The following is a 26,027-nucleotide window of genomic DNA, read 5'->3' as shown; positions in this document are numbered from 1 at the left end:
CCATACCTTCTACCAGTTTTTCCTTCTCTGCTTACACAGAGTCAAGGATCTCTGCTTCATCCCAACCTGCAGTCTCTACACCTGACAGTTTGGTACCTTTCAACGTAACTTCTCTTCAGTTTTCTCAATCTGTAAGAGATGTTTTAGAAGCTTCTAGGAAGCCTACCACTAGACAATACTATCACCAAATGTGGACTAGATTTTCTACGTGATATTTTTCTCATCATAAGGAGCCTCAACATTCCTCATTATCTTCTGTTTTGGACTACCTTTTGCACATCTAATTCTGGCCTCAAGTCTACATCTGTCCGAGTCCATCTCAGTGCTATTTCGGCTTTCTATCAGCCTATTGAAGGGAAACCCCTCTCTGCTCATCCGGTGGTTTCCAAATTCATAAAAGGACTCTCAATGTTAAACCTCCTCTCAAACTGCTTCCTGTGGTTTGGGACCTCAATGTTGTCCTTACTCAACTCATGAAGCCTCCATTTGAACCAATTGATAAAGCTCATCTGAAGTATCTCACTTGAAAAGTGGTGTTTCTCATAGCCCTCAGTTCTGCTCGAAGAGTCAGTGAGCTGCAAGCTTTAGTTGTTGACCCACCATTCACGGTGTTCCATCATGACAAGGTGGTTTTTCGTACTCATCCTAAATTCCTCCTTAAAGTGGTCTCAGAATTTCATCTCAACCAATCCATTGTTCTTCCAGTGTTTCTTCCCAAGCTTCATTCCCATCCTGGAGAATGTGCTCTTCATACTCTGGACTGTAAACGTGCTTTGGCCTTCTACTTGGAGCGCACCAAACCACACAGAACTGCTCCTCAACTTTTTGTTTCCTTCGATCCAAATAAGTTGGGCCATCCTATTTCTAAGCGTGCCATCTCTAACTGGATGGCGGCTTGTATCTCTTTCTGCTATGCCCAGGCTGGATTACCCCTTCACAGTAAAGTCACAGTCCATAAAGTTAGAACTATGGCAGCCTCAGTAGCTTTCCTCAGATCTACACCTATTGAGGAAATTTGTAGAGCTGCTACTTGGTCCTCGGTTCATACCTTCACTTCTCACTATTGTCTGGATACTTTCTCCAGACAATAGTGAGACAGTACTGGCCAAACAGTATTACAAAATTTATTCTCCTAAATTGGCAACACTCCCACCATCCCCTTCTGGTTAGCTTGGAGGTCACCCATATGTGAGAATACCTGCCTGCTTGTCCTGGGATAAAGCACAGTTACTTACCCTAACAGGTGTTATCCAGGGACAGCAGGCAGCTATTTTCACAACCCGCCCACCTCCCCTGGTTGGCTTCTCTGCTAGCTATCTGAACTGAGGAGACGCGCCCTGTGCTGGGCGGGAAGGCACTCACGCATGCGCAGTGCGGTCGACTCGAAACTTCAAGTTTCTTCAAGCAAGTCTGCTTGTGAGGTGTCCGCATCCGGGCTCTGTCGATGACGTCACCCATATGTGAGAATAGCTGCCTGCTGTTCCTGGATAACACCTGTTACAGTAAGTAACTGTGCTGTATTGAACTAAGGCTAGTACTGGGCAGACTTGCATGGTATGTGTCTGTATATGGCCGTTTGGGGGAGGATGAGCTGGAGAGGGCTTCAATGGCTGGGAGGGTTTAGATGGGATGGAGTAGGTTTTAACGGAGATTTCGGCAGTTGGAACCCAAGCACAGTACCGGGTAGAGCTTTGGATTCTTGCCCATAAATAGCTAAGAAGAAAAAATTTAAAAATTTAAATTGAATCAGGTTGAGCAGACTGGATGGACCATTCGGGTCTTTAACTGCCGTCATCTACTATGTTACTATGTTATAAGTTTACACCAAACGGGGTTCGTTGCTCAAAGACACTCTTCAAATAACACCAGACTGGCTTTTCATATGCTAAATTTAACAAAAGTAATGGATGATCTGGCCTTCTCGGTGTCCTTGGATGCAGAGAAGGCTTTTGATCGTGTAGAATGGACCTTTATGTATCAAGCAATGGATTGGTTTGGTATTGGTTCTGGATTTATACAAATGATTCAAACCTTGTATAGTTCCCCTGCTGCCAGATTATATATTAATAATAATTTTTCGGAATGTTTTTGTCTGGGGAGGGGAATTAGACAAGGATGTCCGTTATCCCCTCTGCTTTTTGATATTGTATTGGAACCTTTATTGTTAGCTATTCAACAAGCGGAGGAGATTCAACGTATTCCTTATGCAGGTCGGGAGATATAAGATCTCTGCATACGCAGATGATATTTTGCTTTATTTGAGAAATCCTGAAGCTACCATACCACATTTACTGGAATTAATTGACAGATTTGGTAAGTTTTCTGGCTATAAAATAAATTGGAATAAATCGGAAGTTCTTCCACTAAATGTTCATTGTTCAAAAGGTTTATTAGATTCATTTTCTTTTATTTGGAAAGAAGATGGTATAAAGTATTTAGGTATTTGGATACATAAAATGGTGGAAGAAACGATGAAAGTAAATTAAAAATTGCTTTTGGCAAAAGTTACAGAAATGTGTGAGCATTGGAACCCTTTACATTTGTCTTGGTGGGGGAGAATTCAAACTGTTAAAATGATGATTTTGCCTGTGGTTTGTTACCAAATAAGTATGATGCCAGTGTTTTTTCAGGGGTCCTTTTATAAGAAGTTAAACTGTGTTCTTACTAAATTTGTTTGCATAGAGAAAAAAGCTAGAGTTGCTATAGTATCTTTACAAAAAACAATTGCAGTGGGTGGGTTAATTTTCCAAATTTTTATAGGTATCATCAGGCCTATATTATGTGTCAGGGTATGTACTGGGTCCTTCCAGAGCTCAAGGAGCATCTTCCAGACTGGTTGTATTTAGAATGGCAATTCATGTCCCCATTGAGATTGCCGCATGTATTGAGTATTAAGTTACCAACCTATGTTAAGGATAATATTATTTTAATGGATACATGGAAAACTCTAAAATATATTAATAATCTATCTGATATTCAAATAGAGAAATCCACATGTCACTCATTATGGGTAAACTCCAAGATTCAAATTGGCGGGGCGAAGATTGTCTGGAAGCATTGGATGCAAGCAGGTGTACGTACTTTAGATGATGTTGTATCTCTTGGGAAATTGCTTGAGTTTTCACAATTGCAACAGTCCTTTGGTATTTCTAAGACTCAAATTTATAAATGGTGCAATTGAAGCAAGCTATTCAGAAAGGGTTCTCTGAATGGAGAAATTTCAAAAATTACTATGGCCTGCAGATCCTATGTTTTCAGACAGATTCCCTGGGGCATCAGGCCTCCCGGTGGTATAAATTAATATCTGACTTATTGAATAAAAAACTAAAGACAAGTCTTAAAGAGAGCATTGAGATCAAGCAGCATATTTCTGCAGCTCAATGGCCACGAATTTGGATTTGAGAGGATGAAATGTACAATGTCAGTGTCTATGAGACAAACCTGTTTTTGTCTGTTACATATAAGCTTTTGGATCCCTGTGCATTTACAAAAAATAGATAGTTCCAGATCTAATAAATGCTGGCATTGTCAGACAGATATTGGGACATTCTGGGATCTCAAAGTCCCTCCTTGAGGGCCGCAATCCAGTCAGGTTTTCAGGATTTCTCCAATGAATATGCATTGAAAGCAGTGCATGCACATAGATCTCATGCATATTCATTGGGGAAATCCTGAAAACCCAACTGGATTGCGGCCCTCAAGGAGGGACTTTGAGACCCCTACATTAGATCATCTGCTGTTTTTTTGTCCTCTGATACTCAGCTTCTGGAAATCGATATTGGGATAAATCCATGTAATACTTGATTCTGCAATTCCATTGTCATATGAGATGGTTATATGTGGTACCTTATTGTATGTTAAACCCCCATTTGACCGGTATAAAGGCAGGCTTTTCATGATAATGACAGGGATAGCCATCCAAATGATAACAAGAAATTGGAAGAGTTCTGATACTTTAAATTTTCCTTTTTGGTAGGCAAATTTGTGATCTAGTTACAAATATGAAAAAATGAATGCAGAATTTTTAGGGAATAATAAGGTATTTAAGTTAGTATGGGGCCCGTTAGCAGCTTTTATTACATCTATTTAAGATATGTAGTTATATATTTATGTCTTATATCTCTTTTAAATTAGGTTTTATTCCCATACACATCCGGGGAGGGGAGGGGAATACCACATATATATTTAATGTATGTTTACATCTCTGAGTTATACAAGGTTGGAGGATAATTTCTGTAGTTCAAAAGTGCTTTGCAATGGTTTGATATGTTTCAGATGTATATATTTATATTGCACTGTTCATATTGGAAAATAATAAAATTTATTTATTAAATTTTGTTCTTTAATCCAGTAAATCATTGTCCAAATATTAGAGTTAAATTTAATCTCTTGTAGATCTTGTTGAACTTCCTCAACTTTTCTCTCTAATTCAATTTTTTTTTGCTCCTGAGTAGTTAAACAAGTCTTATAGTCTTGTAAAGAAATATCCATAGTCAATTTATTCCCCAAGAAAACTTTTTTTAAACGAGCCACAGCCTCCCAGATTGAATCTAATGTAACATGGGTAGATTTAATTAATGGAGGTAGAAGGAGTTCACCACCAGCCTGCTGCTTCACTGATTCCACAGCCAAAAAAGATTCCAGCTGTTGGGCCTTTCGTTCTCCAAAGTAGTCTCAGGGCTTGTGTTTGCGGTGACATCAATTGATGTAGCAATAGCTGCTAAGTTCTCTATTTCTGGCAGCTTCATCGATAGCTCCGGCAGCTTTATCATGCCTGGATCAGAGGGTGGAAGTCTTTCCTCCGGGCTAAGAGTTACATCAAGCCCCAATAAGGCTGCCTCGTTGCCAGCACCGGAGATTAAAAGGAAAAGAAGCTTACATACTAAAAGAAAAGAAAAGCACAATCAAATACAGCAATTATATAGTCTATTACATTTTTATTTATTTATTTAATTTGATTGATATCCCATCTTCCCCAAGGAGCCCAGGATAGGTTACATGGTAACATATATAACAGCAAACAAGACACATAACAATTAACAAGGAACAAAAGACTAAGGCAATGAGGTACAGTGAGATGGGTCTAGTTCATTTGTTCTAGATTAGGCCCATATTCTGTATAGGACGCCCGGTCTCAGAAGCCGACGGGCATCCTATACAGAAATGGCCTAAAAATGGAGGTTTATATTCGGGTTAGCACTGACTCGCCCCCTTACCGAACTTGTTGCAGGCCTTTGGTGGGCCTGCAGTAAGATCTGGTGGTCCAGCAGTGTTCCGGGACAGGAGCAATCCCTCCCGTCTCCTGCCCCAGCCAACTTTAACAATTTTTATCTCCCTCCCCCCTCCCCCCCCGGTACCTTTTAAATCCCTGGTGTTCCAGCAGTGGGCCGGGACAGGAGGGATTCCTTTCATCTCCTTTCCTGGCCAACTTTAAACAAATTTTATCTCCCTCTCGCCCCCTACCAGTACCTGTTAAGTCCCTGGTGGGCCAATGGTGGGCCGGGATAAGAGGGATCCCTTATGTCTCCTGCCCCGGCTGACTTTAAACAACTATTATCTCCCTCCTGCCCCCTCTAAGTACCTGTTAAGTCCTTGGAGGTTCACTGGTGAACCGCGGCAGGAGCGACCTTCCTTTACTCCTGCCTCTGCAGAGCTGCTAGCTAATTGGAAGCCACTAAAGTTTTAAATTGTGGCCCTCAAACAGTTGGCTGAAATGCTCTTCAAATCCTTTAAATATGTTAACTTCAGTTTTGCCTACTTGATATAGTAACTGCAAACTGAATATTGATATAGTTACTCAAGTTTCTCGTTAATGAAATTTTCTACTGATGACAATCCAAAATAAAGTGTTGTAGAATCAGTATTAGTATTCATTTTTAATTTTTAATGCCCAGTCTGACCAAGCAGGTCAGGCAGTTTACAAAATTAGTAGTACACTTCTCCCTCCGTATTTGCGGTTTCGATTATTTGCGATTTTTAGCTTGCTGGCTCTTCCCCCCAAATTACATCAGCTTGCATAGAGAAATTTCTAATTCCAAGCATTTACAGAGAAAATCGTTGATTCCCAGCACTTTCTTCACTGTGTTTTGCCTCTCCTTCAGAAACAGGCCAGGTCTTCTACCATGTTATTCACGGTTTCACCATATTCATGATGGTTTTTAATAGAAAACAGCGAATAACATTTGAAAAAGTTATTTGCGGTTTTTATGTATTCGCGGGTCTGTTAATCCCCTATCACAGCGAATACAGAGGGAGAAGTGTATGTGTAAGCTTGAAGTCTTTATGGTGGCCCTCAGAGCTTTCTCATATTCACACTATGGCCTGTACATGAAAAAAGATGGAGAGTTCTGGTGTAAAAATTAGACAGGCAGGCAGAGATGTGCAAACACTGAAATATCTGGCAGGCATCATTAAAATATCAGAAGCTCACATTTTCCATACAATGAGAAACTCAAGCACTAAGTTCCACATGAAGTTGAAGAGAGTGCTTGAAAAGAATGTAGATAAAGCACACCTTCATTGAGATAATGGACATCTGGAACAGTCTTTCAGCAGAGGTTATGGGAGCTGCATGGGCAAGTGAGAGAATATACCAGAGATCTAGTAGGATCCACAGTAACACAGTAGACAGATAGGAGCATGCTAGATGATCCACATGGTGCTTAACCATGGACATCATCTGGGTATCTTATTCACAGATGTAATTTGTTATTTTCTGATAACCGTCTCTGTCAGAATCTGGGGATCAGAAGAGAAGAGAACATTGTGAAGGATGAATACAGGCTTTGTGCTGGTAGCCGTTTGTACAGTGGTTAGAGTTACAGTTGTAGCAGTGGTTAGAGCTACAGCATTAGCACCCTGAGGTTGTGGGTTCAAATCCCACGCCACTCCTTGTGACCCTGGGCAAGTTACCTCATCCCCCCAGTGCCCAAGGTACATTAGATAGTGTGTGAGCGCACCAGGACAGACAGGGAAAAATACTTGATTACCTGAATGTAAACCACTTAGATTATAAGTGGACTATAAATAAATAAAATAAATAAAAACAGTTCATATGGGATATGGATTGGTTAGAAGTTGGGACAAGATCACAAATGTGGGGAGGGAGGGCTGCATATAAAATAGATAAGGATAGCTAGTGATAATTTCAAGTTGTGTTGGTGGTACTAGCCATAATTTTTTTGTGTGTGTGTGTTTTGGCAGGAAATGATGTCATTGGAAAAAGAAGTTCGTCCCTGGGATGCCTACGTAGGTTTGGATTCAAAATTGAAGAACTTGATGACATCGCTGAGAGCAGTAACAGAATTACAGAATCCTGCAATCAGAGATCGGCACTGGCATCAACTAATGATGGCAACAGGTGTCAGTATTCAATGGTCTCTATTTATATACAGTCCTCTACAACCAAATTGCAGCCATATGATGTATGGAAGAAAATTTTCAAAATCTCTTGATCTAATCGGGGAATTTATTTTTCCCCAGCTTTCTTGAACTGCAGAAAACCAAGAGCAATCCAAAAATCAACCAATTTGAGTTGCTGCTGCTACTGCACATAGTAATGGGTTAAACAGCAAAGGTAAAAGTGTACCCAACTTCAGAGGTCAAGATGGAACAAAAAGCAGCTTGTGTCTTTATTACCAAAATCTAACCATCTATAATATAGAACTTTTTTTATTTATATAATTCATTTTCTATCCCATTCTCCCCCAAATGCTCAGAATGGGTCCTGGTGAGACTTGTTATAGTATAGATATAATCTATAATCATTTTTTAAAAATAGATTATGCTTTATTTATAGATGCCTTGAGGTTTTATGAATTGTTGCCCTGGCACAATAATAAAAGTCTTGAAAGACGCACAGGTTCTTTTTGTTCATCTTGACATAGAAACAGAGAAATATGACAGCAGATAAAGGCCAAATGGCCCATCCTGTCTACCCATTCGTAGCATCCACTATCTCCTCCTCTCGTAAGCTTTCTTTAATCCAAGCACAGTCTGTCTCCAACACCTCTACCGGGAGACTATTCCAAGCATCCACCACCCTTTCTGTAAAAATAAGTATTTCCTTAGATTACTCCTGAGTCTATCACCTCTTAACTTTAACCCATGCCCTCTCACTCTGGAGTTTCCTTTCAACAGAAAGAACTCACCTCATGTACATTTATGTCACATAGGTATTTAAACATCTCTATTATATCTCCCATCTCTCATCTTTCCTCCAAAGTAAACACATTGAGATCTTTAAGTCTGTCCCCTTATGACCTAGATCAATAATTTTAGTAGCCTTCTTCTGGACTGACTCCATCCTATTTATATCTTTTTGAAGGTGCAGTCTCTGGAATTGTACACAATATTCTAAATGAGGTCTCATCAGACTCTTATACAATGGATAATTTAACAGAAAAGTATAGGGGCAAAATAGGGGTAGGGGTTTCCTCTCTCTCTATGCACTATTCCCTTGTGCCTTTAGAGAAACATTTTATTTTTCTTCTGGTTTTATGAGAGTGCAGAGATTTCTGAATGGGAAGAGAAGACAGAAAATATAATGTAATGTAATGTAATGTAATTTATTTCTTGTATACCGCTACATCCATTAGGTTCTAAGCGGTTTTAAGAAAATATACATTTAAATTGAAAGTAAGAAGTAAGAAAGGTGCTTAATAAAATTCCCTTACTGTCCCGAAGGCTCACAATCTAACTAAAGCACCTGAAAGTTGATAAAGAAGTGAAAAAATAAAGAAGAAGATTAATGTTAAACATTTTAACTAGATAGCATAGATCTGATTAGTACTTTGGTAGTGGAAGAGAGGAGAAAAAAAGGAATAGATATAAAAGGGAGAACCGTTGGAAAATAGAACCTTGAAGAGAATTTAAATGAGGAGATATAACATAATAAAGGCAGAATTAAAAACAATAGATAATGTTAAAGAAATTCATAATATTACAAGGAAAATAAAGTAAAAATGAAAAATAGTGTCTTTAAACAAGATTCAGCGTTATTGATGAATTTGGAGCAGCAAGCGGTGTTGCTAGGATAAATAGGACACTCCTGTCCTGTAATCACTGTGCCAACCTTGGCCGACGAACAGCGGGACACAGGGCAGATCCCTGGATTCTATAGAGGGCATCCAAAAATCCGTACCCACATTTGGACGCAATCTAGAGAACTGCATGTAACCAATTAATTAATTAATATCAATAATTGGATACTAGCAAACAATTGTTGATGTTGGCACCAGTTAAGGATTGCATGCACATCTGACTATATGCTCTTCTTTAAGCCTGGATGCTCAGATACCATAGAATGCACACCAAAAGGGATGTGGCCATGGGAGGAACATGGGCGATTCAGGCGTGTTCTCAAAAGATGCATGCAGAATTATAGGGATCCACACCCAACTTGTGCACCAGGATTTACATCAGGTTTCAGCTATTATCAATCCTAATGACCAAAGTTGGGCATGGAAAATCCCCAGTAGGTGCTATTCTATAAAGGGTACTCATCCTACAATTTCCTTCTTTCCTTTCTTCAGTTTTCTATACCATTCTCCCAGGGGAGCTCAGAATAGTTTACATTAATTTGTTCAGGCACTCAAGCATTTTTCTCTGTCCCAGTGGGCTCACAATCTATCTAATATACCTGGGACAATGAGCGGGGGGGGGGGGGGGGGGGGGGGGACTAAGCAACCCGCGCAAGGTCACAAGGAGCAGCATGGGCCTGAAACCAAAGCCCCAGGGTGCTGAGGCTACAGTTATAACACCTGTACCACATTTTCAGTGTGGTAGGAGATAGCCTGGTAAATATTATCTGATGGAGATGGCAAACATAATTAACAATTAAGGTAAAACATAATGTGAGGGGAGATATGATTGAAGTCTACAAAATCCTGAGTGGAGTAGAACGAGTACAAGTGGATCAATTTTTTTCACTCCATCAAAAATTACAAAGACTAGGGGACATTCGATGAAGTTACAGGGAAATACTTTTAAAACCAATTGGAGGAAATTTTTTTCACTCAGAGAATAGTTAAGCTCTGGAACGCGTTGCCAGAGGATGTGGTAAGAGAGGATAGATTAGCTGGTTTTAAGAAAGGTTTGGACAAGTTCCTGGAGGAAAAGTCCATAGTCTGTTATTGAGAAAGACATGGGGGAAGCCACTGCTTGCCCTGTATCGGTAGATTGGAATATTGCTACATCTTGGGTTTTGGCCAGGTACTAGTGACCTGGATTGGCCACCGTGAGAACAGGCTACTGGGCTTGATGGACCATTGGTCTGACCCAGTAAGGCTATTCTTATGTTCTTATGGTATAGTGAGACATAGTGTGGCAAGCATAGTATGGCAGAACATAGCATGGTAAACATAGTATTAAGAAGTATGGCCAGTGAAGTAGCGAGGGTGAGAGGCACACGGGGCGGTGGCACCCCTTCCCTGCCCTCATCTCTGCACTCCCTGCCCGCTCCTTCCCCGAATCCCACCTGCCACGTGCGCCCACCTCCCGCTCATTCCCACATGTTGCACGCGCCCTCCTTCCCTTCCCCTGTGCCTCTAGTTGTTCGTGGCGGTCAACAACATACTCTTCACGACCCTGTCAGCTCTCCCTCTGATGTCACTGCTTATGCGTGGCACCCGGAAGTGACGTCAACAGGAGAGCCAGTGGGGTTGCAAATAACACATTGTTGACTGCTTTGAAGAACAACTTCAACTAGAGGTATGTTGGAAGGGAAGGGAGGTGCATGCGTGGAGGGGAAGAAAGGGAAGAGGTAGGGGGCAGAGAAGAGGAGAGGTGCTGATACCCCCACCAACATGGTGCCCTGGGCAGCTTGCCCCCCACCCCTACTGAGTATGACTGACACCACTCAGTATGACTGACATAGCATGATACAACTTGTCAAAAATGGTAAGGCAAGTGTACATGAAGTATAGCATGGAAGATATGGGACAGCCACATTGTGTGGTATATATGGTATGAAAGACTGAAGCATGGCAGACATAGTATGGTGAATATGGTGTATGCTGTAGTAGGACAAAGATGGGAAATGGCATGACAGAGTGTGGAAGAGCATTGTGGGAGAAAATATGGCATGGTCTTCTCTCATAGGGAACAGGGGATGAGGTGAGATTTATTGCCTTCCTGAAGTTCAGTAGACCTAGTGATCTGATTTACTGAATTTGGCCCGTAGTAAGGTTTGAATTTGAGGATGAGTGGTTAATTATGTTGTGGCAGGTTGATTGGTAATACATTAACCATGAGCCTAATAGTTCCATTGAAAGGAAACTGGTTATGGAACATTTGAAGAGTATGAAAGTCTTTATTGTATTATTCTCTTAACGAATACAGAAAGTTTCAGAAAGGTTGCATTTCACAATTTTTTTACCTTTTCTCACCAGCAGTAGAAGAGAGGAGTTGCAGTTATGATAGCTAAGCATATGTATGTTTTATTTTTCCTCAACAGTTAATAAAATAAGGAGAGATGTTATATTATCTTAGCCGAATATCTTAATGACATTAAAATCACTTTATTTAGGTTGTAACAATTTTTTATTGACATGAAAGAAAAACTCGCAAAAATGAACACAGCAACAACAACGGTCAGCACATAAAGAAGAAGCAGTGGTTGCATAAACAAAGATAACCATACACCAGCATGTCAAATATAACTGCCCAGAAAACACCCATCCACCCCAAAATCCCACCTCCCCACCCCCACCCCCCCACCAGCACCCCCCCCCACCCTCCCCCCAAAAGGAAGTGGAACGCCAGGCAGAAAAAAGAAAGGCATAAACCTAATTCCCCCCTCAGGGTCTGGATAAAATCACTTTATTTAATGTGCATGGGTCTGCAGAACTTTTCATGACACTGATACTAAAGGCACAGAGTGTACTCTATTTAGGAGGAGATGTTACCTACAGATATGCGTTGATCTAAGGATAGATCCCCTAGCCACTCTGTAATTAAGCTGCTGAAATTGTCTCTATAAGAATTGCACTTGATGGATATTTAATGTGAGAATCATTAATTGGATAGGGACTATATATTCTATTTGAGAAATGATTACTGGTTTATCCCAGAGGAAATGCAAATATCTTACATGGTATGCAATACTAAAAACAAAATTTCAGTTCACACTCTGATAGTTTTAACAGTAGCAGGGATTGAAGTGAAACCAGGGTCACATAAGAGGTCTATAAACAGGAATATCCAGAATTTGTGGAGGCTGTTAGTAAGGGATGAAATAAGTATCTTAGGTTTAAAACTGATGACATGCCTAGTTTTAGAGTTTGGGAGGCTGCCACAATAGCCAGGTCATACATATCCTGTAATAAACAAACCAATTGTGAAAAACAGTTCCAAAAAGATGAAAGAATAGATATGTATGGACTCCTGATGCAGTTGCTGTAGCCGAAACACATTGGGGCTCATAATCGAAAGAGAAAAACGTCCAAAAACCGGCCTAAGTCGGCACTTGGACGAACATTTCTCAAAAACGTCCAAGCGCCGATAATAAAACCGGATTTTGGATGTATTTAAAAACGACCTAGGCCTTCATAGTGCCGCTCAACGTCCAAAGCTAAACAGGGCGTTTCGGGAGCCGTGTCGAGGACGGGAGATGGGCAGGACGTGGGCCAGTTAGACTTAGTCGTACAGCATGTAAAACCGAAAATTTAACAACAGAGCTTAGACGGAACTTGGACGTTGTGACTTAGACCATGTAAAACCCACCTAAACTCACCAGATAAGCACTTCAAACACATAACACAGACCCCCACACACTACCCCCAACCCCATAAAAATTTTATTCATAACTTTAAATTTCAGCCTCCAGACCATCATCACCTGGCCGCCTGGCATAGGAAAGCCTAGTCGTCCAGCCCAGAGAGAGGTAGCTTAAGTCATCTTGGGGGTGGGTTAGGGACCCATAAAGAAGAGGACCCATGCCCATAAGCCCCTGCAATCATTGCATTGATACTTAAACATGTGCACTCCCCTATACACCCTCAAAACCATTTTTTACTGGCATATAAGTGGCTCCTGTAGCCATAAGGGCTATTGGGGTGGTAGATAAGTTGGTCTAGGGGATTCTGGAGGTGGTTTGGGGGGCTCACCATCACCTATAAGGGAGCTGTAGTGAGGAGAAGCCATGGGACCCTTTTTGTGAAGTTCACAGCAGTGCCCTGTAAGATACCCCACTATTTAGGTGGCATATCTGGGTGTGCAGTCTATCACTTTGCAGACTCCTCCCACGTCCAACAGGGCTTGTTCTAGGCGTTTTGGACTTGTTCGGAAAGATGGATGATTTAGCAGCTTGGACGATCAGATCGGCAGGATGTATAATTAGACGATTTTCGAAAGTAAAAAAAAGTTGGACGTATCTTTCGAAAATGTGTCATAGGCTCTTTTTAACTTTGGACGACTTGCGAGATGGACGTATATGGACTTAGATGTCTCTTTCGATTATGTCCCTCATTGCGTGTTGAGTCCGACGACTTGTCATATGTTTTTTTGACTTATTGACTGTCTTATTGACTTACATTGCACTTTTGCTTGATATTAAAATTTGAAGACCTGGTTCCTTCTACTCTTGCTTGTCAGATTTTGTTTGTGCAGGGGTGTCTGCCTCCTTTGTTTTTTTTGCCTGTGCTTCTCTTTCTTTAGCCATAATTAGAAAAAGAGCTGAAGTGATAAAATTGCTAGTCTGGAAAGCCACCATAAAAATAATCTCATGATGGTAAAACCATCACAGAATTAATAAAACTCAGAAAAAACCCGAAATAGGGAAAGTGGTCTTTTTCATCAAGGCTATTAGAAGATACTTTTACGAACAAGCCAATAAAACAAATTATTATGTTGGCAATTCAAGGGAAAAGTGAGTATAATTGTAGCTGTGAAGGGGAATTCTGTCAACTGTCCCAAACTGATAGTAGATAAACTTGCCCAGTTTCATTCTCAATTTTATACCTCACAGATATCTGCTTCACAAGAACAAGCAAAGGGTTTCTTTCTTATGAAGCAATATTTTATTTTTGTCCCATAGGTCAAGTTTTCAATGAGTGAAGACACAACTTTGGCTGACCTACTGGGATTGCAGCTATATAAGGTGGAAGATGAAGTTCGAAATATTGTAGACAAAGCAGTAAAAGAGATGGGTACAGAAAAGGTGGGTGGATCTAGTTCTCATTGCAGTTCATTGCTGACTTACAGTGTATTTTGGACTGTATGATTGTCATCAATCCATAAGAAAATATTTAAAGTTGTGGCCCTTGGTTTGTGAAATTGTCTTCTTTTACAATAGATACCTATTTCAGGTTCCCTAAGTTGTTAATAACTGTTTTTTTTTCATAAATATGTAACAATGTCAATTGGACTGTATTTGATAAAGTGATGTAAGCATTTTTATGTTGTAAACCATTTAGAGCAGTGGTTCCAAAACCCTGTCCTGGGGGACCCCCCAGCCAGTCGGGTTTTCAAGATATCCCTAATGAATATGCATGAGAGAGATTTGCATACCTGTTGCTTCCATTATATGCAAATTTCTCTCATGCGTATTCATTAGGGATATCTTGAAAACCCGACTGGCTGGGGATCCCCCAGGACAGGGTTTGGGAACCACTGATTTAGAGCAATTGGTGTTGATTGCACAGTATATACGAGGGGTGCTGAAAAGTTTCTCAGCCCAAAGAAGAGAATGACGTGAATACGGTTCAATCAATGATCTGAAACAATGTCAAAACAGAGAATTTCGTTTCTGCAAATTAGATAACACTCTTTTCAGCTATTCAGAAAACTAGTCAAAACCAACCTGTTTAACCGATTTGTAACCAAGAACTCTTAAAGCCTTTCCCCCGTAGTCTACTTACTTGTACTTGACGTCCCTACAATGTGACTTCCACTCTGTTTCTCTCCCTCCCCACAAATATGCATGTATTCAAAGACATCACTGTTATTCTAAATATTCATTGTATTCAAGGACTTCATTGTTATGTCGTCACTGACTGTCCAGCTCTTCTTATTGTAAACAGCCTCAAACTACTTTGGCTTTGGCGGTATATAAAAAATAAAATTATTATTATTATTACATTGGCAAAATAACACTCAGAATTTAGGAAGTTGGTTGGTTTGGCTGAGAACCTTTCAGCACATTCAGCACTTTTTAACCAGCCAGGAATAGTTCCTGGCCGGATAAATAGTGTTTGGACAGCTAGCCACTAATATTCCAACAGGAGATAGCTAACTATCTCTGTTGAATATTCATTGTTAGCTGTTAGCTGCAAATATTTAAGCACTGGCCAGCTAAGTTGAGTAGCCAAATTGTGCCACTTAAATAATTTAACCAGCCAGCACTGAATATCTACTTAGGGGGGAGTTCATCAACGGGCGCTAACCCCCCTCTTTTACTAATGCGAAGTGCAGGTTTTAATGCCGGCAGCAGCGGTAACTGCTCCGACGCTCATAGAATTCCTATGAGCGTTCGAGCAGTTACCACCGCTGCCGGCGTTAAAACCCACGCTATGTGTTAATAAAAGAGGGGGTAAGTGATTTAGCATACACTAATGATTAGCGTGTGCTAAATGCTAAGAAATCCATGGGGATATAATGAGTGTCTTAGCATTTAGCAAGTGCTAATCCATTTAGCAGCCTTTGATTAATTTAATAGTGGCAACCCCCCTCCCCCCTATTCTTTGCTGGTCCCCTGAAACGGCCCAGTCACCGTTGACTGTGGGAGTTAGCCAGACTGTCTTCCGCAGTCTGAATATCGGTCCCTATGTATTGCTTTTGCTTATGGTCATATAACATTGATCCTAAAATTCAAGACCTGCAAATAAAAATAATTCCACTTAATATTCAATTTCCTTAACTGAATCATATTCTACTCATATATTTCAATGTGGGTTTGCATTTCTGCCCAGATAAATATATATTTAAATGTTCTCTGTTTCTCAGCATACAGATGTGATTTCTTCAATTTTTTCTGCTGCTTACAATTAGATTCTTGCAGAGATCAGTCGGACATGGCTTACCATGGAATTTTCTTATGAACCGCACCATAGGACAGGCATATCTTTGCTAAAATCTGATGAACAATTGTTTGAAACTTTGGAAAACAACCAAGTAAGTTTAGGTTTTTAAATTCCTGATACTGTTCTTGTACTATACTGAACCATCTTTTAACCTAATGGCATTGCATTTCCTATGCCCATACTGCTAATTTTTCACAGTGCCCTAGATTCTGTATAGTGTGACCCGTGGTGCGAGCAACTTAAGGCTAGACTCACTAAGCAAACCGATCGTGTACCGATCGGTTTGTGAGCCCTTTACGACCAGATTTCCCTCCTGTGCTATTCACTAATGCCTGTAGCAATCTGATCCCGATTGTCCCATGCAAATTAGTAAAACCCCATGCAAAATAGCCAAGCGATTGATTCACTAACAATTGCTTGGCTACTTTGAGTCGGTTTTTACTATTGGCAAACCCACTCCCTCCTGCAAACACCCGACGCTGCCCTCCCCATGGGCTCCCCGCCTGACAAAAAAGTAAAAAAAAAGAAAAAGTTTTATAAAAAGTCGCGATGCCCCCCCCCATGCGCCGATGCCCCACAAAAGGCAGGAAGGTTGCCAACTTCCTCCTGCCATGTTATCCTCCTGGTCTGGCCGGGCCTAGCCCGGCCCATCTCCCTCCCTGTTTCTAAATCTAGTCAGGCTGGTTGGCTGGGCCAGGCCTACCCACCCACCCACTAATAAACAAACTGCAGGAAAGATGCCAACTCCCTCCTGCCACACCCCCTGGATACCCCCTACCCATTCCAAGCCCCCTTTCCAACCCCCTCTCTGTACCTAACGGAGCAGGAGGGATGCTCAACCCCTCTTGCTCCAATGACTCCAGCGACGACTCTGAGGCTTTAGGCCCCACCCAGGCGCATCATGTGATGCATGGGGCGGGGCCTAAGGCCCTGATTGGGAGGGGCCAGGGGCACCTGAGCCAATTAGGGACTTCCTTAGGGCTGAGCCTAAGGAAGTCCCTAATTGCCCCAGGCCCCAGGCCCCTCCCAAGGTGGGAACCTGAGCCAATCAGGGCCTTAGGCTCCTCCCCATGCATCACATGATGCAGCGGGGCAGGGCCTAAGGCCTCAGAGTCGTCGCTGCAGTCATTGGAGCAGGAGGCGATGAGCATCCCTCCTGCTCTGTTAAAGGTACGGGAGGGGGGTGGAAAGGGGGCTTGGAATGGGTAGGGGGTGTTCGGGGGGGGGTAGCAGGAGGGAGTTGGCATCCTTCCTGCGGTTTGTTTGTTGGTGGGTGGGTGGGCCCGGTGGCCTGACTAGATTTTGAAACAGGGAGGGAGGTGAGCCGGGCCCGGCCAGACAGACCAGGAGGTTTAACATGACAGGAGAGAGTTAGCAACCCTCCTGCCTTTTGTGGGGCATCAGCGCATGGGGGGTGGCATCGTGATTTTTTTTTAAAACTTTTTCTTTTTTAACTTTTTTGTTGGGCAGGGAGCCCATGGCTTTAACCCGCTTTAATCAGCAGGTTAAAACCACGGGCTCCCAGTGCGGGAAGGATAGGAGAGATTCAGGGTGAGAGGATGGTGGCAGGAGAGATTCGGGGCGAGAGCGGGAGAGTCAGGGCAGGCAGATTCGGGGCAGAGCTTTGGAGCAGCAGAGAGCAGGCTGCGGTGCCTGATCTCTCTTCCCTGCTTGCCAGACTCTCCTGCTCTCTGCCGCCGTTCCCCACAGTACAGGCCTGCTTTAAAACCACAGGCTTGCACTACAGGGAACGGCGGCAGAAAGCAGGAGAGTCTGGGAGCAGGCAAGAGAGATCTGGGCTGGGCTGAGCCCTGACAGCTGATCAGTGCTGATAATTGGCAATTAACAGCTAATAATTGATGCTAGTTGGCACTGTTTAGAAGTTGCATGCAAGAGCTTTCTAAGCACGTTCTATAAAGTGGTATATGTAAATTCTAATGCATGAATCTCAAAAGGGGGAATGGCTAGGTGAGGAGCATGAGCGGATCATGGGCATTCCCAAAAGTTAGGCATACTGTTATAGAATATGTCTGATCCATGTGTGCGGCATTTAAGCCTGGTTTTCATTGGCCTTAATGGGTGCACCTAAATGTTAAGTGTTGTTCTGACCGGCACCGATTTTATAGGTGCCACATAATAGAATTTAGGGTATATGTAAATAAGCATGTCAATCCTAAGTGGGTAACAAGTGAATGCTGAGCACCCTAAATATTGAATAAGCGCCTTCATAGTTTCCTGGTAGGGGTAATTGTATTGTATTTGGCACAGCCCATCATTTTAAAATGTTGCTGCCTATGATGTCGGTTTACTTTTATGCATAGTCATATAATTGCTTCATATGTATTTTGAGAAAAAAATTCTGCCAAACTTTGTTATAAAATATTCTCATGCAAACAGATGGTATAAGAAACTGGTGGCATTACATGATTCTGTTTGTGTTCATTGCTATACTAGAGTGGACCTCATTACCAATTTATAAAGCACATTATAGGTAAGACATTAGAGTAACAAAATTAAGGGACTAATTTAAAGATGGTTACACATAGGTCAGAAAGGTGCTTGATTATCATCTTAGCTAGGGTAGTAATAGATAAACATGTCCTTCTGTAATATATGCAGCCTGTGTCACTCCTTATGTATATATGACTAGCAAGTTAATTACTACTTCCATTAAAGGCCTGGTTGGAGAGCCAAACTTTCACCTGCTTCCTGAATTAGAAATAGGTTTTAACAAAAGACTTTCTTCAGGGAGGCATTCCAGAGTGTATGCACGGGGGGTCTACTCCAGAGAAGGCTTGTTAGAGGTATCACATAGTGTGATGTTCTTGGAGAGGGATACTCCTTTGAAGAACCTTAGTGACCTATGAGGTCAGTACAGGGAGATCCTGTTCTTCAAGTACTCTGGTCCATTTCGGTTAAGGCCTTGAAGACAAGACATAAGGCCTCTTACAAAGCCACGCTACCGGCTGCTCTGCGCTAATGGCCCCGAAGCCCATAGAGATTTAAAGGGCTTTGGGGCTGTTGCTGCGCGGCTTTGTAAAAGAGGCAGATAGTTTTAAATTTAGCTTTGTATTGCACTGAAGGCAGTGGATTTTTTTGCAAAAATGATGTGGTCACATCACTTACAACCTTCTGCTACTACTACTATTATTTAATATTTCTGTAGCGCTACCAGATGTTTGCAGCACTGTACATTAAGCACGCAAGAGACAGTCCCTGCTTGAAAGAGCTTATAATCTAATTATGACAGACACACAGGAGACAGGACAAAGGGTGAATCAATATATGCTGCTCATTAAGGGAAATACAAAGGGATGGAGAGGTAGAGATGGTAAGGGCTAGAGAGGCAATGAGAAACAGATTTAGTGTATTACAAGTTGGAAGGGTTAGGATCTTAACACAGCTTCAAAAAAGTGGGTTTTGAGCTTGGATTTGAATACCACCAGAGTTGGAGCCTGACGTTCTGATTCAGGCAGGTTGTTCCGGGCATACAGTGCAGCAAGGCAGAAGGGGCAGAGTCGGGAGTTGTCAGCAGAGGAGAAGGGTACAGACTAAAGAGACTTACCCGAAGAATGGAGTTCCCAGGGTAGGGTAAAGGGAGAAAGGTTGAGGAGCTGTAGAGTGAATACACTTCTAAATCAGTAAGAGGAGTGCTGAATTGTATGTGGAAGCAGACTTCTTTTAGTCTTTTTGCAGCATTCTGAATCAATTAGAACTGTTTCAGGCCAACTTTTCTGTTCATGTCACTACCCCCATTGCATTAGCACCCGTCTGCTCCTGCTACCTAAAAGTTAGCCCGCCTGCTTACATCAGCTTCCAAGCAGCCAGTTTCCCCCTCTCCCACCTGCATAGGCTCCCAACCAACCATATTCCCCCACCCCCACATTTGCATCAGCTGCCTTCCAGCCAGCTCTCCTCCACTCAGCTACATACTTTGACTCACTCCAGCAGTGATGGGTAAAAGAGCAAGCCCTACTCACTAGTACCTTCAAAATGGCACTGCTGACCTCTAGAGGTAGTCTCTTGGTACTACCATTTGGGGATTCAAGCTGCTTTGTAAAACACCTGCTATAGCAGCAGCAACTGGAAATTGCTCCTGCCCTCATCATTTCCAGGACCCATTTCCCTCTCTCACTCCATAGCTCTCCCATTTCCCATATCACTCCTTCCCTAGCCTCCTAGTCCCTTCTTTTTTCATTTACTCCCCATTATAGCCTTATGGCTTCTCCAAAAAGGTTCCAACATTCCCAGCATCTCCTCTTCCTCCATCTTTTATAGCCAATCATCTAACCTCTCTGTCTTCCCTCCCCACTCTTGTAGCCTGACTTCTCCCTGTTTCTTTGCCTACTGCCCACCACCCTCTCTCCATCTTTCTTTCCTCCCTCCCTCTGATCTGTATCTCATCTCTCCTTCCTTCCCTACCCTGTGATCCAACATCTGTTTGGGTCCAATGTCTGTTTTTTTCCCTTCCCTCTACCCCTCCCTCAAGTCTATTTTCATAGATTATTCCTGAGTCAGAGGACATAATTTAATTCTTGATCCAGGTTTCAAAGGATATAGAGAGGTTAAGATGTATGCAAACAGAGCATGTCAAATTGTTGAATCCTTAGAATTTAAAAGTTTGCAATAGTTAAGAGTGACTGAGCCTTTTCATTAAATTCAGACAATAAAGGCATGATATTCCTACTGTTTAGAATGATTTTTCTAGACATCAACCTTTCCCTCCTACTGTAATAAAGGGACATATGGCTATAGAAGTGGTTCTCAATCTTTTTTTCAGTCACAAGTTATTTATCTTCCAAGTCCAATGTCCTGTTCTAAATGCAGCAACTCAGTTCTTGACTGTGGAGTAGGAGGAGCACTTATCCCTTAATGCAACTGACATATCATTGTAAATTTGTTTGGTTGAGTTCCCATTTAGGTAAAGATATTTCTTCACCACTTGGCACTTTCTTGCAATGAAATTTCCATTGTTTTGCACAATTTTCACTTCAGAGTTGCAAAAATAATCAGGCTACAATTATGAACTTTAGGTCAGACACATACAAAACAACAAACTTTGATGTGATGAAAGTATTATTAGTCTCAAGTAAGTGAAGTAGGAAAAGCCAATGACTTATCAGCACCCCCTTGTATGAGATATGGAACAAATCAATCAATACATTTATGGGTATATATAGAATTTTACACAACTTTATATGGTCAAATATTCATTGTTCTCAGAGGGTGAACAATTTTCTTTGTCGTTATGCAACCACTGTTCAGACATACTCCATTTATTTGGTCATTTAGGTGCAGTTACAGGCCATTTTACAGAGCAAATATGTGGAATATTTCATTGAACAAGTCACCTGCTGGCAAAAGAAATTAAATATTGCTGATGCCGTTATTTTTATTTGGATGGAAGTTCAGCGTACTTGGTCACATCTAGAAAGCATCTTCATTGGCTCTGAAGATATCAGGAAACAGCTCCCTGAAGATGCAAAAAGGTTTGATGGAATTAATGCAGATTTTAAGGTAAGAGCAAGATGGATATGTTATACAAAGGACTGTTGTGCCAGTAAGGCCATTATTTTAGAAACAATCCGCATACAAATAACAGCATTTACATGTTTAAATACCAATTTCAGAATGCTGCTTTTTACACAGATTTCAAGGAAGTGTGGTTTGAGTCTGGCGTGGGTGGGAATAAAATTTATGCCTGTGTTTTTCCCATTTTACAAAGGGAATAATATGTGTGGGGAAAAAAGGTCTATATTGGGTTTTGTGCACCAAATCCTCGGCAAAAGATAAGTAGTTTTTCCTCTGTTAACTTGTGTTCCTTGATTGCATTGCACAGAGCTATTTTAAAACATAACAAAGGAGGTTTTTTGTGCCTATGAAGCATTGTTTGGGCTGGCCTTGAGCCGCTACGGTGACTGGCTTGTACTGTGTTTTCTGAGGCTTTTTCCTCCTTTTTACATTTGAATTAATTCTTGCATGTTATGTTTGGCTAGGTACTAATTATAGTGAAGTTCTCATTTTTAGTGAAAAGAGTTATTTGTTAAATACATTGGTTTTTGTGCCACTTAAAGGCATGCACAAGTGTTAGATAAGGGCTAATTTTGGCCAGAGCTTTACATGATGGGGTCTGTCTTTAATCCCATGTAGATTTTGTCCACCTGAAAAATTAAGCCAAATTAACAATGCTGTGCCCCTATTTAACCAGTCACTCTTAAGCATGTAGATTACTAAAATGGGACAGCTACACTTGGGAATTATAAAACCAACACTTTCATCAGCATCTGGGTCCATACTATTTAATTATAAAATCCTCTAAAAGGACATCAACCAAGCAAAAGAAGCATATGGTATATGCGTTATGAGAAAAGACCAGCTGTAAATTCTAAACATCAGAAGATACTATGAGCTGTTCTCCTGCTCCTGCCTTTTGCCTGCTCTCACCATAACTGACATCTCTAGGGCTCCCAGGCCACCTCTCTTCCTCCGGGGCTCGGCGTGTGAGCGAGCTCAGCCCCCCAGAAGCAGCCGGGAACCCTTCTGAACTGCGGCAGTTGAGCCGTTCGCCTGCTCCTGCCTTTTGCCTGCTCTCACCGCAGCTAACATCTCCAGGGCTCCCAGGCCACCTCTCTTCCTCCGGGGCTCGGCGTGAGTGCAAGCTCCGCCCCCCAGTAGCAGCCAGGAACACTCCGCTAGCTTCGGCCATGAATAGGAGCGACCCCCACGACCACCACCGCCATCGGGAGGCCATGGTTGGTCCGGACGGCACAGTCATCGAGGCGCCGCAAACGGTCAGAGAGGTGCGGGCGGTGCCTGTCCACAAAGGAGACAGATTCAGCGAATTTGGCATGCAGGAGGCGAGTGTGAATGTTTTAGACGAGTTGATGACCAGAGACACTGGATTTGGTGCTTCCGGTTTGCTGACAAGGATCGGATGACATCTGGAGAAGTTTGGCAGCCAAAGCAGTGAAGTCATTTCAAGCTGGACTTCAGTCTTGACTGTTTTTGTTTTTTATTTTTCACTTTCTTTTTAGTTTATGATATATTTTAAATCTCATTCATTGTTTTGCCACTTGTTTTTGTTTTTATTTTATTATTTAAATTTCATTTAAATTTCCCCAGAATTCTATAGTTTCAACGGTTCTCCCTTCTGCTTCTATTTCCTATCTCCCCTCTTTTCAACCTTTCAAAGTCTTTTAGATCATTGTAGTCTTATTAGAATGTTTATTTTCTTATTTTTCTCATCTATCTCTATTTTTATTTCTTCATTACTCTACTAATTGTCATTTCCCCAGGTACTTTAGTTAGATTGTGAGCCTTCGGGACAGTAAGGGAATTTCTAAGTACCTATCTTACTTATAATTTTAATGCACCCTATTGTCTATTTTCTGTAAACCGCTTAGAATCCTAACGGAATTTAGCGGTATATAAGAAATAAATTACATTACATTACATTACTATTCATTTTTTCAACGTAGCTTTTTTTTTATTTTTTTTTTTTAAAGGCTGCTCCCACTGTATGTGCTAGCACTTACATCTAAACAAAAAGCCTAATCAAAATTGAAAAATAATAGAGGAAGTTGTAATATTAATCTATATAGAAAAACCTGCCCTATGTCTCCTTGTTAATGTGTGGTAAAACTATATTGATACCCTCATTATGCATATATACCACTACATATACACTAAGGGGCTCATAATCGAAAGAGAAAAACATCCAAAAACCGGCCTAAGTTGGCACTTGGATGAACATTTCTCAAAAACGTCCAAGAGCCGATAATAAAACCGGGTTTTGGACATATTTAAAAATGACCTAGGCCTTCATAGTGCCGCTCAACATCCAAAGCTAAATGGGGCGTTTTGGGAGGCGTGTCGAGGGCGGGAGTTGAGCAGGACGTGGGCCAGCTTAGACATAGTCGTATAGCATGTATAACCGAAAGTTTAACAACAGAGCCTAGACGGAACTTGGACGTTGTGACTTAGACCATGTAAAACATGGTCTAAGTCACAAAAACCCACCTAAACTCACCAGATAAGCACTGAAAACACATAACACAGACCCCCACACACTACCCCAGTGATCACCAACCCCCCCATAAAAGTTTTATTCACAACTTTAAATTTCAGCCTCCAGACCATCATCACCTGGCCGCCTGGCATAGGAAAGCCTAGTTGTCCCGCCCAGAGGCAGCTGAAGTCATCTTGGGGGTGGGTTAGGGACCCATAGAGAGGATGACCCATGCCCATAAGCCCCTGTAATCACTGCATTGATACTTAAACATGTGCACTCCCCTATACATCCCCAAAACCCTTTTTTACTGGCATATAAGTGGCTCCTGCAGCTATAAGGGCTATTGGGGTGGTAGATAAGTGAGTCTAGGGGATTCTTGAGGTGGTTTGGGGGGCTCACTGTCACCTATAAGGGAGCTGTAGTGAGGAGAAGCCATGGCACCCTTTTTGTGAAATTCACAGCAGTGCCTTGTAAGGTACCCCAATATTTAGGTGGCAATATTTAGTCCATCACTTTGCAGACCCCTCCCACGTCCAACAGGGCTTGTTCTAGGCGTTTTGGACTTAGACGGAAAGTTGGACGGAAATGTGGTATAAAGATAGACGATTTAGTGGCTTGGACGATCAGATCGGCAGGACGTATAATTAGACGATTTTCGAAAGTAAAAAAAAGTTGGATGTATCTTTCGAAAATGTGTCTTAGGCTCTTTTTAACTTTGGACGATTTGCGAGATGGACGTAAACGGACTTAGACGTCCCTTTCGATTATTCCCCTCCACGTGGATATTTGTCAGTTACTGGAGGACCTTTATTCTATGCACCTAGGCGATTATTAAGATCATTGAATGATAACAGATTAGTGGCACCCCATATTCTAAAGGCTCATCTTGCCTCAACCAGAAATTGTGCATTTTTTAAATTTAGTTCCAATTTCATGGAATAGTTTGCCTGTAGAATTGAGAAAGGAAGAATCTTTCCAAAATTTTAAAACATTTAAAGGCACATTTTTTTCAACTGGCCTTTTTAAACTGAAGGGTTGTGAATTCGGGACTTCAATCTACATTTAAATATTATTATATTTTTAATTTTATTAATTAATTTTATTTAATTTTATTAATTTAGATTGTTATATAATATTATGTATTAGAAATGTTACTTTTTTCTTCTTTTCCTTTTCTTTTCTATTTAAATGGAGTTCTTTTCATATTTTTGATTGAATTATATTGTAAACCGCTTTGATCCTTTTTTGGCTGTATATGCGGTATATAAAGATTTTAATAAACATAAGCAGAATCAAGAAAGAGTCCACCAGGGCTATTTCCCACAAATCGTGTACCCAACACAGGTGCACAGTAGGTATGACCCTCACATCATGTTTATCCACAATATAGGTACACATGTATATTCCCAAATCAAAATAAATCATTCAAAAGTGGAGACTTGAACAACAATAATCACTTAAATCACCAAAGTGCTTTGTATCCCAAAATATCAATGAACTGTAGAATATAATATAAATAACAACCAAGTTTGTGCTTATCTTCCAAAGTGCGTTCAAAACTGATTGCCTGTAGGTAATCTAATCTAGGCTTTGGTTTATATATCAGGCCATCTTTCATTAGAGCTCTACTCGGTTTACAAGTAGTCAGGAGACCAGAATATACATAAAAGAAGGAGAAGTAAGGATAATAGAAATTAATTTAGTCTATCATAAAAGAAGATTTTGCAATGTTAGCGATTAGTAGATTGTGCAGGTAAACTAGTAGATTCTGCAGGCTCTGTGCTGTAGATCCTTTCATAAAATGCAGTTGAAAGTGAGCACATCCTAACACAAACATCTCAATTCATGTAAAATGGGACTCTTAAGGGGTTCATTCTAGGGAATACGTATTGGTTGTATGTGTAAATGATTAAAATAATGACATGCACGTGTATTTGTGTACATACATGTGTACATACATGTGTAAGTGCCAAAAAAGCACCTATGCATTATTCTGT

The 26,027-nt window shown here is 41.3% G+C and overlaps 1 protein-coding gene across 4 annotated transcripts in view; it reads left to right on the top strand.

Moving 5' to 3' along the window:
• Positions 1–26,027, top strand: part of DNAH11 (dynein axonemal heavy chain 11) — a 596,997-nt gene that overhangs the window by 192,690 nt on the left and 378,280 nt on the right. For 3 of the 4 annotated variants that reach the window (XM_033930891.1, XM_033930892.1, XM_033930893.1), the window contains 4 exons: positions 7,204–7,362; positions 14,036–14,158; positions 15,988–16,110; positions 21,312–21,536. In XM_033930891.1, coding sequence (XP_033786782.1) covers positions 7,204–7,362; positions 14,036–14,158; positions 15,988–16,110; positions 21,312–21,536 — 630 coding nt within the window. Of the gene's footprint in view, positions 1–7,203; positions 7,363–14,035; positions 14,159–15,987; positions 16,111–21,311; positions 21,537–26,027 lie in introns of those variants that run through there. The other variant, XM_033930894.1, reaches the window with a different exon arrangement.

Source organism: Geotrypetes seraphini, chromosome 2 (genome assembly GCF_902459505.1).
Source record: "Geotrypetes seraphini chromosome 2, aGeoSer1.1, whole genome shotgun sequence".
Lineage (NCBI taxonomy): Eukaryota > Metazoa > Chordata > Amphibia > Gymnophiona > Dermophiidae > Geotrypetes > Geotrypetes seraphini.
Note: the sequence above shows the minus strand (reverse complement) of the source record. Positions and strands in the feature narration are given on the sequence as shown.